This window comes from Scophthalmus maximus, chromosome 21, assembly GCF_022379125.1.
Source record: "Scophthalmus maximus strain ysfricsl-2021 chromosome 21, ASM2237912v1, whole genome shotgun sequence".
NCBI classification, from domain to species: Eukaryota; Metazoa; Chordata; class Actinopteri; order Pleuronectiformes; family Scophthalmidae; genus Scophthalmus; species Scophthalmus maximus.
In genome coordinates this window covers 3,165,652-3,179,396 of record NC_061535.1, presented here as the reverse complement: position 1 = coordinate 3,179,396, position 13,745 = coordinate 3,165,652, and the positions used below count along the sequence as shown (strand labels likewise).

Below are 13,745 nucleotides of genomic sequence, written 5' to 3'. Positions count from 1 at the left end.
GTGGTTAGCACTTTCGCCTCACAGCAATAAGGTTCTGGGTTTGAGTCCCGGCTCCGGCTTCCTCCCACAGTCCAAAGACATTTGGAAGGGGTTAGGTTAATTGGAGACTCTAAATTGAATGTAGGTGTGAATGTGAGAGTGAATGGTTGTCTGTCTCTGTATGTGGCCCTGCGATAGGCTGGTGGTGTACCCCGCCTCTCGCCCAATGTCAGCTGGGATTGGCTCAAGCCCCTCCGCGACCCTTAAATGGATAAAGCGGTAGAGGATGGATGGATGGATGGATGGTTAACACAAAGTGGCACCCTCATATGATGCCGGCTCTTGTTTTAAAACCCAACCTGTCCTGCCTGAGAAGTTCATGTGACTTCGCTGCTGCTGAGAAACAGTCGTACGGTGCCAATGTAGCAAGCTAAACCGGCGGACTCTGTACAGAGAACAGGAATGCATACTTGTTTCCAGGATAGTAGCCGCACAAAGGGTAGATTCCTTCTGAGCACATTCCTCATTATCCCCCCCTCAGGGTGTATGATCTTGGGGTCAGCTGCAGAGGTCGCAGCAACCTTGGAACCTGTTGTAGCTGCAGTCTTGTTGCCTGCAACAAAATCCCTTCAGGTTTTGTTGCCTACAGATGCAAATTCTATTCATGTGCTGGAGGCAGCAACTTTTTTTTGTTGTTGTTTTTCTTGTCACTGATCGGGAAAGATACATTTTTCACTCAATACCTGTATCCGAAGCTGAACGTCAGGGGCCAATATGTCGTTGTGTGGTCAGAGTATTGTGCAGATATAGATTTATAGTGACATTTTGCTGAGACTCTCCGTACTGGCTGTGCTTTCGAAGTGACAGACATTGTTCTTGAAACCCAGATGCATCAATATGATGATCTGAGTGTGAAGATAGTAGGCAGCATGGACACAATTCATATTATGTAAAGGTAATGGTATCATCTCTATCAATATATTGGCAAACACATACCTACTCTCATTCATCAGACACGGAGAACTTTTTGTTATTGCCACCTGATGAAATCCATTATTCACAGTTTTTTTGTTGCTGGTGTATTCCACTATCTCTTGAGAAAAAACACACTATAGCTTGTTAGATGCTCAATTTTCTTCATCAGGAACTTGTTTACTTTGGCTGTTATCCACTGGACCAGTAAACTATAGTTGGCTTGTCTGAGTTTATTTACTGGGACAGGCAGATCTTTTTGGTTTTTATAAGGGGATATGTGAGAGCAGCCGCAAGTCAGGTAAATTATGAATGTAATGCCAGTGAGAAAGAGTCATATTGTCAATTGTCTTGTTAGCTTGTTGGCTCTGAGGTATCGACAGTTTCAGAGCCCATGGTGTGTTCCTCATGGTCTGATGGGTTTGTTGTGCATTCAATCTGAATGTTTGGCAAAGAGGGGCGGTTGTGAGAAAATAATTTATAATAAACCAGGAGCTTGCAACTGCTGACTCTGGTTAGGCTATAATTTCCTTAGGACCCCATCTCCTTATTAATTTTATTTCTATATTCAAGAGAGAAAGCAAGTCGCAGTTTTTGTTTTTAGTTTTGGAAAGATACAGCAACCCCTAAACTTGTTGCCAAAGTTAAAAGATGTCACAGTGGATTGGTCCTCTTAGTTTAATTCAGAGCTTTTAAAAAACATATATTGTAAACATTTCCTGTTGACATATATTTCATGTGCAGAGAGCTCTCAGTGACCAAAATTAATCAGTTGTTTTATTAAAGCAAGCCAAACTAAAGATGCAGATTTTAAGCCATTTCCTTCCCAACCTTATAGAAAAGTCCTGTCGCTGAACATGCACCCACGATCTATTCAATTCTTAACCCTCACCCGCAATTAATCATTTACACCCCTAACAGCAATATGCTAAATTTTAAATTAATTCTTCGTTGAAAACAGAAGTTTAATGCTTTGCATGATTTATTCTTTTTTTGCCTGTCTGGAAGATGTAATTTAGACCTTACACAAACCACATTGTTGGGCAGGTTTAACTAATGCCTCCGCCATGCGTTTCTGGCATAACTGTAGACAAATATTTTTCTCATCGAAGGTCAAAAGAACCTTCAATAAAAGCTGTAAGCACAGACAAAAATCAACAAGCTGTTCTCTCGCACCAAATTCAAGGCCACCGCCAGCACAGGCCAACTCCTTCTTTTAGTGTTGGCAAAACCCGGCAGGGGAACCAACGGGACAACTGTACCTCTCGGCATCAAGGATGGTGAACACATGCTCCTCCGTGATAAGCTGCACCATAGCCACCACATGCTCACCCGTGATAAGCACCAGGCTATAAATGGTCCCAGTTTTTAATTAAGGTTTTTGACCATGACTCCCCAAAGACCCATACAGCTCTTCCCAAAATATGAAGTGCAGGAGACGAGGGCTTGCTGTATTCTTACTGAATAATGAAAGCCTTTCCCATTTGTGTACCCGTCAACACTTTCTTTACTGCTATCCTTCATATTCCTGATGGAAATTTATCAGCCCAGAAGTTGAAATCAGATTTCCATTCAGCAGAGACAGGCCAGGTAACTTACTGATGAAGCCGCCAGGCTCTGCTGAGGATGAGAAAAGTGTAAATGAAGGGAAGAGATGGCGGCTGCTTTTTTATCTTCCCTTTATTTGTCAGGGTGCTGTAAACGTTAATGGCGCTAAATGATTTAGCCCGAGCTCGTAATACTGTCTGACACGTATCTGAAATCAGATATATGTGCATGTGTGCCGTCAGTCAAAACATACATACTTTGTTCCACAGCAGAACCACAAGGGAGAAGGGAGATATCAACGCTCTTGGAGAAGCAGACCTTTTTTTGTGTCGGTATCCGAAATCATAGCATACAAAGTGACTCTTTCCTCACATTTGAACATTTTAAACCAGCGAAGGTGTGGTTGTTCTTCTTGATGAATAATTTGTGTCAGTGTTTTGTGTCATCCTGTCTTTCAGCGCTGGTCTCTTCCTGGATTCTGAATGTGGTGTATGTGTCAAAAAGCACAGATATCTGTTGAGATAAATCGTTCCACAATCAAATCGACTGCCCCGTTTCCCTGAAGTCAAGGGAGAAATGAGAGAGGGTGAGAAACCCTGCCTGGTTTCCGTCTCATTTGTCCCCTTCAGACTAAGTGCAGACGCATAAGATTCACGTAACCCCAAAGGTTGACTGGTGTATAGATAATGAGCAGTGGATAGTCGATGTGGCATAAATAATCCTTTTATCTGTATGAAAGAGAGGCTTCAGATGTTAGAAGGAGGGGTCTATTTTTTCACTTCCACTTTATTCAATGTCCTTTTGTTTATTTCCAGTTGCTTTATACATTTTCTTCCACTTAAACCTCTATACATAATACATTCTTTTTTGCTCCACTGATGCCTCCTCCAGTCCCGGGACAGGTGATAAATGAATTATACCGCAAACAGATAAAGCGAATAAAGAGAGACCCCCCTGTCTCTCTCTCTCTCTCTCTCTCTCATTTCATCATGTGGCACTGGTGTATTGATCTGTCATTTGTATTAATTTAAGTAAATTTTGTACCAGGCAAATATCACACTCACTGAGGGAGATGTAGATAAGTAGAGTCAAGGGAAGGTAGGGCTGTGAATAGTTGTTAGTTTTTTTTACAATTTCACTATATATACTGTGTCTTTGGGGCCTTGCCAAAATTGTAATTCTGGAATAGAAGAAATTCATTCTTTATTTTTTTCCAATGATAGCACCCATGGCAATGCTGTTATCCTGTGGCATGACGTTTATAGCATTTGCTTAGTCCCGACATGTCCTGTCCCGGTCATTATGTTATTCTGTGACTCTGTAAATGACTGTACGTTACCTCATGTCGTAGTTCAAATTACAAGGGTAGGTTACGGTGTGCAAAGGTAACAGCACTGCTCGCAGCTCTGTTTTGACACATTATTATTTGCACCCATCAAACCAGGACCCCCAAGTAAGAGACAGTTGAAAGACCCCATTCATTCGTTATTGTGCAATGAACACGTTATTGTTTAAGAGTTAGTGTAGCTTTCTAGCCCCCATTTTGTGAATGGAATACAAATTTTAACAGCATGTCAGGTTCTTCCAGATGTAGGCTGGTAAATTGCTAACAGTACAAACAGGTGGGAATGTCTCGTATGAATGTTTTGTAAGCTCAACAGGGCCATGACACACTCCAGCTCACCAGCTCTAAAATGTAACTTAACCACTGTGAAGGAAAAATGTCCAGCCAGAGGCTTTAATAGATTTTATCCCCTTGTTAAAACAAAGATCATTGTAGAATTCAAATTTCAGTTCGCCTGAAAACACGTTGAGGAGAAAGCCTCACATAACCTCAGATGGAGTTTGTACTAAACATGCAGGGACCCCATAAGACAGCAGGTCACTGTGAGTGAATTTAGGAGGACGCAGTTCACTGTTTACATATTTATCCTCCATTGATTCGCTATTAAACTCCAGGTTGTGCAGTACAGTCTCGCACAGTATGATAATAATAATAACCCAATTTCAGAGGTGCTGAAGGTACAATATAGCGATGGAGCAGAAAACTGCCAAATCATGTATCCAGAATGGAATTATTAAAATGGAATTCATTTCAATAACAAAGCTGACAGCTGAGTAATCAAGGTCTGGTGGAGGCTGAGTGCTCTGTGACTTTTCAGCTAGAAAATGAGAGCCTTGATTCAGCCACGGGAGTAAGACTATAGTGATTATTAGGCTTATGCAAGTGTGAGTGAGGGGGCTGGTTCTACACACACACACACACACACACGCACACACAAACACACACACACACACTCACACACACACACACGCACACACGCACACACATGAAAGCACACACGATTAGGTAGCCCAGACAACCTCTGACAGTGTGTCCTTCTCTCCCTCCAAATGTAATTACTGCTGCGCAACCTTTCCTTTCCGCCTGCACAATAGAAATGTCAGGGGTCCAATTTTTCTCAGGCTCTCCGCGGTGGCGGCCCCTGCCCCTGTGTTTGTTGCGAGGTGGAAGTGGACACCTAGACACCGATTCATCCTCAGATTAGCCTGTTGTTGCAATGCAAAGCTACAGTGTTCTTTTTTATTATAATCCCTGTTGACATTGTCTTATTGAAAACTATTCTCAAAACGCTGATTCCTGACTAATGAATATTTCAGAGATGCTACTGTATGATTTTCACAGTTTGGATGATGGAAGGAGATAACACTTAAAAATTTTAAATTTTGCAAGTCACAGTTTATGTCAATCTGCTTTATTTCTCTCTCATTTACAGCTGTAACAGTTAATCAAGTACAAAATTAATTTAAACTATTTTGATAATCGAATGATCGGTTAAAGTATTTTTTACGGGGAAATTCTATGATTTCAGCTTCTTAAATGTGATTTTTTTTTCTGGTTTCTTTGCTCCTCTGTGACAGTGAACTAAATATATTTTGTGTGTGGACAAACAAAACAACATCTTGGGGTTTTGGCAAAACACGATCGTCATTTTTTACCATTTTAAGGACCAAATAACGAATCCATTAATCCGGGAATAACCCTTAGTTGCAGCTCTACTCTCGTCCTCTAAACTCAGACCCACTCTCTCCTTACCTGTGTGAATTTGCAGCACCGTTTAGCGATTCATATCTGAAGACCCGCAGTCACTGCGACCACCAGTGCTTTACTGAGGTGAAAGCAATCTTTCGCCCGATTGAATTTTCGCTGACCACTGCATACAGACTAGAGTGGTTGGTGCCAAACCGCAGGATCCATGCCAGATGCTATTGGGCTCCGAGCTCTTTGAAATGGAAATGGCACTGCAGGATGGGGGTTGCCCTTTTCTCAGTCTCCACTTCCTCGCTCAGGTGATGACTCAGAGTTGGAGACTGACCTAGCCTCTCGTGTGTGTGTGTGTGTGTGTGTGTGTGTGTGTGTGTATGTGTGTGGAAATTTCTGGAAAAAGCATTAGAAAGGAGTGTGATGTGCAGATTTTTGACCCACCTTAAGATGTATTGAAATCTCTACACGCTTTCTTCTTTCCATCTTCCCATTACAGTTTTGGAATAAGAATAGCATGCTATCTCATTGTAGCATCCCTGTAAAATGAACATACTGACTCACTGACAGCACATGGACACAAACCACTGAGCTGGTAAGAGGCGGGTTCCTATAGCTGATTTTGTTTTGGAACCCGGCCTCTGTCTCTGTACTTTCTCCCATTTCCCCCTCCTCACTCTTTGTCTGAACCCGTTGCCCCTTCGCAGCGCGCTGTTTTCTTGCTGCTGGTCCTGTGACCAACCGTCTCTGGAGAGCGGTGTGTTTATCTCTTTACCTCCTGCCAGTGGAGCAGCCGTGTGTAGGCTCTGCTGTGTCTTAATTGACGAAATGATGGCGCTCTCACGAGAATTTTGGTGTGTGTGTCCACGTCTGCGTGCATATGTATCAAACGCGCATGTGTGTGAGCGTTTGCGTGCGCCTTATCTGTTCATGTTTTGTTGTGATTCGATGTGCGAACATCTTGCTGGCAGAACGTCTACTTATTGAATTAGTTTTGATCCAACGGCTTTAGTCAGCAAGTATATTTTCTCCAGGTTGGTGCAGCCTCCTAGGCTTGTCATCGCATGGCTCTACTTGCTGTACACACTGTTGCAGTATACTCTCAATGACGATACCAATCGGATGAGCCCGCTGCAGAAAGTCCTGTCAGTGGATCGGGACGCTGACCAGCATTGATTGGTGTGCAAAGCAAGCAGAGTCCACTTATCTATTTGTTTATGCTCGGGGAAGATGAGAAATCCTGTCCAAAACTTTCACTCCACAACAGTCGTTATACAAAAGTACAGTAATAGCCTCTATAAAACAATATAGAAAGCTGTGATGCAGGCTACATGTACATGTCGACATCACACCAAAATTATTTAGAGTTTTACAAATGTTAATGTAGCCCTACTTAATAATAAGTGTCTACCATATTCTTGACAACCATAAGATCACAACTTTGCACATCCAAAAAGCTCAGGTGAGCTTGTCACAAGCTGAGAATTAAAAAAATATATCTTCGTGGTGCTTCCCTTTAAGCTTGCACCACCGCACGCTCTTAGGCGACATCCACATTACCAACGTATAAAAACGTATCACTGCTGCCACGTTTACACCTGCCATCCACACTACTGCAGCGTTTCTGAGCACCTAAAACAGAAAAGTTAGGAAACGCTGCTCGTCCCGTTTGAGTTTAAAAAACTCCAGGGCTCTACTAGCACTAGTTCCACCTCGCCATCCGTCCAATAGAAAAAAATCCCTGCTCTTACTTATTTTCGCCATTGTTGTTCCTCATTCTTAGTATTTTCTGTAAGTAAGTAACCCACTGCAGAGTAGACAATATGCTTCCTGTTTCCAATGGCACGCACCGTTCTGGTGTTTAGGTTGCATATATGAGCCCCCCCGTCAAAATAATATATTTGTATTTGTCTGTGAAACCTAACCTTCTGCACATGGCTTTTGCTTCATGCACTGCTGCAGCTGCAGAACAGACATTTACATGAACCCAGACACGCCCGGGGAGTGGACAGCGCCTGCGAGTCCAGCGTTAATGGTTCTGGCTCGCTGACGTCCCTGTGGCAAACACTCCCAGCATACTTTACTACACAGCAATGCAGCTGCCGACCGAGGAATGCTTCGTCACGTCATTGTGGCAGGGTGGCATCCGGGAGGAAGACGGAGAGACGCGTGTTGAGAGACGGCGGGCAGCAGGCAGTTGTGTGATGCTGCCTTGAGAAGCAGTTAGACTTTAATGCGATGCATCATGAAAGGGGAAGTGCCGTTATGTTTGTAGGTGTAAACGAATGTTGTATTTTTCTAAAAATTAATCATCATGGGTTGTAGCTGAACTCCCGAGCACACATAGTAATGTCTAAGCCTTTCAACAGTGTTTATTTATTCAGTGAAGCTTTAATGAATATGCATGCACATCTTTTTTTCCTACACTGTTTACATTCATCCAGATACACAAACTCACATTTGAGCCATTAGGGTTTAAACAATTCTTCTGGGATTTTGGTAGTAGTTGCTCATTGCTCATTCACCCTCTGCTCAGATTTTCCTGCAGATATCCAGAGGATCTGAAGCTGTAACATCGACTACACACTCGCTTCTATCCCCTGGTTCAGACCTCCCAATTACGTCCCATACTGATTCATCAGCCTTATCTGCTATAGCTTCCCATTTGCATCCTAACAGGCTGACTCCACCATTGTATATCAAATTTGCTGTGGCTCAGTGTAAGTGTGATGGAAGGGATCCCTGATAAGCCCCCCCTTTTGAAACATGTTTTATCACGTGAAGCGCCGCAGAAACCTGCGCCTGCTCGTTGTCAAGTTCAGAGGCCGAGTGCGACGTCGCTGTCTGTTCTGTCTACATCAGACTGCTCGTCCCAGCATGACAGCCAGACGCTGTCACCTGAAGCTGCGAGGTTGTTATGCCTTTCTCTCTCAGAATAATTGCCGTCGATCTCCCAGGATTTTCAGTAGAACTCCCATAGCGTATACTTAACATACACGTACCTGTTTCTGTACATGTAAGTGCAGCACTGTAACAGTTGACAGAGGTGGCATTTGGCTGTTTTCACACAGGCCTTGTCCTGTTGGTGTCCTATATCAGACTTACCAGCTGTACCGAGGGACCCAGGCTATTGTGTTCACTCCAGTAAGTCTGCCGCTAAGGCCGATGGACAGGGATGTCTGTGCAGTGTTGTCTTCACTAGCCACGAATAGATGCAATAATACATATGATTCTATGGAGTGTATGTTTCTGGTTTTGTTGACAGTAGCGGTTGCAGGGCTCGATTTTTTTATTTTATTTCCCCATGCTGAGGGCGAAGGAATCATTTGCCACTGGGGAAGTACCTGTCTGGAAAGTGAGCTTGCACCTCAGCACCAATCATGCATGTCCATTTCTTGCTCTCGCTAGCTCTCAGAAATCTCCCGTTCTGCTCCACCGCCTCCGTCCAGGCTTGGAGACCAAACTGATTAGCCAGGTTCTGACTGACCTTCTCGCCTGCTTAGAGGCAGCTTTAGGGGACCATTGAATAGATGACAACCCCTGGGACTCAAGTCCAAGCCTTTGACTCAGTTTGTATGGAAATTCCATACTTTGGTCAGGAGTCAGGACTGGAGTGGCTGCTGTTCAATCCAGGTTCTCACTGCCCATCTGCAGAAGTAGCCCTATACAATGATACACATCAGGGAAATGGGAAAATTCTACTTGAACTGGACCCAAATATAGGCCCAAAATGACTGTCACCAATGGGGATTTGGCATACTGACATTAGGGTTAGGGTAACCCCAGCATTAGGAAAACTGTTAGTGATTCATGGCTTGGCAGGCTACTCTCAGACATTATGTTGCTCTCAAAGGCTTTGTGTCGAGGTCTGGTCTGGGCTGTAGCTCACACGAGAGCCCGGTGGCTCCTGCTAATGTATCTGGTCAGTGAAATAGGTGTCTGATGTGATGCTACTCCCCCACTGGTGTTGGAGCGTTGCAGCCTCAGTAGTTTTTAAGAGCAACATCCTGAGGGGCGGTAAATGCAGCTGTAATCCTGATCGCCTCTGCTGAGGCATCAAGCCAGCAATAATATATATAGCAAAAATCAATCATGTGATTCAATTCCAAGTTTTAATGGATATATAAAAAAAATATAAAAAAGAATATATATAAGTATAGTAATTTACTTGCATGGCAATGCAATGCATGTCCATTATTTACTGTGCCTATATTTAAAAAAAATTTTTTGCTCCAATAATGTGAGTGTAGATGGATATTTCTGAAATGAATACACCAGATTGACATTTTTAATTATGAATACACCAACTGTGTGCTTTGTGACAGTGAACGGCTCATGTTTCCCCTTTCACGTTTTCAAAGTGTCACTAGTTGATTCACAAAAGCCCCTCAGTGGGCCCCTCCGCTCTTTTTCATGTGGACTCCTCGTTAGATTGAAAATTGGAGGGCCATTTGGTTTTATCTGAATCACTGTCGTCCTTGCGCGGAGGAGGGTTCATCCACTCCACTGAGCCACGGCTGCTGCTGCTGCTACTGATGCTGCTGCTGTTGTTTTCTCCTTTGATCAAACCAGGGCCCTGGGACAAATCAGGGCACAGAACACGCCGTCTCCAAGGTCAGCAGTGTTCAGTATGAGTGCAGCAGGGAGGTGGTGGAGGCACAGGGTAAATAAGTGACAAAAGGCCACCATTCCCTGACTCGTGGTAGCTTATACAGGAAGCAAAAAAGAAACTCATGTTTAACTAGCTTTTTTTTTTTAAAGCAAACTAACTTGAGTTTGGATTTTTTTTTTGTATACAGGCTCCTATAGAACTTATTAGCTTATTTTTTTATTCCTTACAGTGGTTTATTCTAATTGTCTATGAAACTAAATTTGTTACTTCCCTTCTATGCATAAAGTATTCTCAAACTGCTATGCTTCTGAATATTTTGGCCAGTATTTGAGTTATTATGGAACAATTTATCAGACTATGGGCAGCAGGGCGGCAGCAGGATGTTTCTTGGTTCGAATCGCAGTTGGAACCAACCTCCCCGCGACCCTTAAAAAAAGGTTAAAGCGATATAGATGTGGTATGGTGAATGATGAATAATTGGAAAGGATGTGTGTTTGCACTTTGTGTGACTTCTTGAAACTGGCAGCTGACAGATCAGTAGTGATTCCACAGCTTTAATCTGTGGCTACTTTATGCACAGTCCCAGCACTTCTACATCGCCTCTTTCTCCTCACCACCAACACCACCACCACTCACCATCGCTGCAGTTTCACCATTCAAATCCTGGGGTGACAAATTCCTCATCCAAGCTCCTGACACACCAAGATAATAACCTGATGGTTACTTACACAGTCCCCATGTCTCCCATCAAACTGTGTGTCTGTGTGGTCCGCTGCCTGTCCTCTTGTTTGACTTGATCTGACTTCACCTGATAACCTTTACACAGAACAGAGCAGGAGAGAGACATGCAGCTTATTCTTTCCCTGTAGCCATGCAGGCCAGTGTGATATTACACTGTTATTCTCATGGGTACAGCTCTGTGAAATTGGGCTTTGTCTAGCACTCCAAGAGACTCTAAGTTATTGGTCTGTATTGATTATTCATTTTGGGGAAAAGAAAAAACAACAAGAGCTCAACGGCTTTCAAGAATTCAAGTTTGAAGTTTGAAGGGAAAATACAGGTTTTTGATAGATTATATTATGATGCAATCTTCAGTTTATACAATATGAATTGGTTATCTAATCAACAATCAAAATTCATCATCAACTCATCATCAACTCTGATAAGTCATTAATAATTCCAGTCATTTATTAAGCAAAAGTGTGAAACATTTGTTGTGTTCACCCTCTCAAATGGGATATTTTGCAGCTTGTCCCTTTTAAATATCACTGTAAATTGAAACTATGAGAATTTTGAAGGTAATGGTCAGAAAACACAGTCGATTTTAAGATAATTTGATATTTTATAGCTTAATCACGGACACATTTGTAATTGTAGTGCAAAACAACAGATTTCAAACAATATATTTGTCTCAGATCATACCAGATAGAAGGCAGCAGTAAAAGTAGTTAATAGGCGTTCACCAGGTTATTTAACATTTCTCACTTTGCAGCCGAAATGCATTCATGCTGAAATGGTTTGAAGTGTAAGTTTCTCCCTGTTAAGAGACCATTTCCATGGGGCAATCCAGACACAAACGGAATAAAAGTAACAGAATATAATCAGAGGCTGTAAAAAAAATGGTTCCTACGATACAAATCAAAATGTCCAGGCCAGTATGTGTCACTATTATAACAAGGTAATTGAACTAACCTGGCAACTCACAGCACATCCACTTCTACACACCTCCGTCTGTACCTCTGTATCTATTACCTCTCTGCTCTCGTTTGTCTCGGCCAAGTCTCATCTCTCATGCCTCATCTAAACTGACTGCATCACTGTCAGCTTGTGCCTGTAGGCCGCTCCATCTTACTGTGGCAGCTGAAGTGCATTTCAGGTCAAGCACACTTTAGATTTATCAATCATATGCTTCAAGTTCAGTAGATACACACCAAAAATGTTCGAAATTATTTATTTATATACATGTCCACAATTTTTGATGTTTTAAGTGGCTTGGGACACACTGGCTACATTGAGGTACTGATAAGATTTTCATTGACAGACAGTATGATGATATTTGTGTTCTTGTTTAAATGTCTGTTATATGATTAGTAATTTGTTATTAGTCATATTATGCAAAATGGGTGCAAAAGTGCAAAATGCAAAAGTATATTGCTGTATTTTCAATACCCCTTGGCCAGTTGTAACTGAATTCATGTTAAGTATGTGTCACAGATGTCTAAAACACCATCAGACATTTTTAAATCAAAAACAAAACGTGGTTTTGCTTCTCCCCCACATGCCTCGTGTCCGTCCGTGGCCCCCATGAGTCATACTGTAAAACATTGTTAAAAACCAGCCTTAATTTAATTCCTCAGAGTGTTGAGTGCAAAATATTCTTGACAAGTGGATTTCTTTGAAAGGACTGTTCGCCTTCCAACAACAAAATAATTGAGCTGTTATTGTTTTAGTGGGGTTCTTCCCATCAATCGCAGGCTGGCACAATTCTGTGAAGACTCTGCCGATTGCCACTTTGTTTTGAAAAGCTTCCTCATCGACGGCTCCCTTTTATGTCTCGTACCAACTGGCCTCTCATTTGCGGCTCTATTTCCGTGTCCCTCCCTCATCCTTCCCTCTGTAGGTCTGTCTCTCCCTTATTTTTTTTTCTGCTCGTCTGTGCCAGTGCTCACCGAGTTAATACAACTGCTTTCATGCCAGGAGATCTGTGAAATGAACGCAAATGTTGGGCCTAGCTCATGGACGCAGTGCTGAGTTGATAATGATTGCATTTCTTTGGGACTGAGCTGCAGCTGGGGCAATCTATCAAGCAGACCCTTTTTTTGCTCGATGGTGGGACATAAACAAGACCGTCGCCATGACAACACAAGGACAATCCCGCAAAAATGGACTCGAACACAGCTTGAATACTTTTGCTGTGGGCATTTGTGAGAGTCCACGCCGTTCCTGCACCTAGAATACAAAACATGTAAGATTATGTGCAGTTGTAAGTTTGTAGTCTAATCCTGTGGGAGGGAAATTGACGGCTGCACACACACACACACACACACAACTTTGGCTTCCTGAAAAACATCCTTCTGATCTGATGTGCGTAAGTGGTGCATTCAGGAGTTGAAAAAAAAAAAGAAGGTTTCTCTGAAAACCACCCTTCATAAATACATTGAATGCAGTGTACTGCCAGGCTCGATATGTGCTCTTTTCCCCATGGAGTCATTAGCCGAGTAAAATACTGTAGAATTTACATTCCCCGAGGTTCGTGCTTGACTAATGTAACATCTCTTCCCTTTCTCCGTTTTGTTTCAGAGGAAATCAAAGAGGAGTCAGAGAAATTAAGGTAAGCAGCTGATGAATTATGTAACATGATCCGGCATCAAGGGTCATGTCGTGGCTTTTTGTTTCCGTTTCTTTCTGCGTGTTCATGTAAAAATTCATGGCACAACTGCAGGCCTCTCTGTGGCTTTCTCCTGTGTTCAGACTAGTAAAGAAAGGGGATTAGAACGCTGTGTGTACGTGTCCTTGTGTGCACAAGCCTCTGGTGTGTTTTTGTTTGTGTCTCTCTCTGCCTAGACTGTTCCCAACAGCCCCTTGCCTTCT

The 13,745-nt window shown here is 42.7% G+C and overlaps 1 protein-coding gene across 2 annotated transcripts in view; it reads left to right on the top strand.

The window, feature by feature from the left end:
* arfgef1 (ADP-ribosylation factor guanine nucleotide-exchange factor 1 (brefeldin A-inhibited)) overlaps window positions 1–13,745 on the top strand; it is a 47,818-nt gene that overhangs the window by 2,988 nt on the left and 31,085 nt on the right. For both annotated transcript variants that reach the window (XM_035619873.2, XM_035619870.2), the window contains exon 2: window positions 13,455–13,485. In XM_035619873.2, the coding sequence (XP_035475766.1) occupies window positions 13,455–13,485 (31 nt within the window). The remainder of the gene's footprint in view (window positions 1–13,454; window positions 13,486–13,745) is intronic.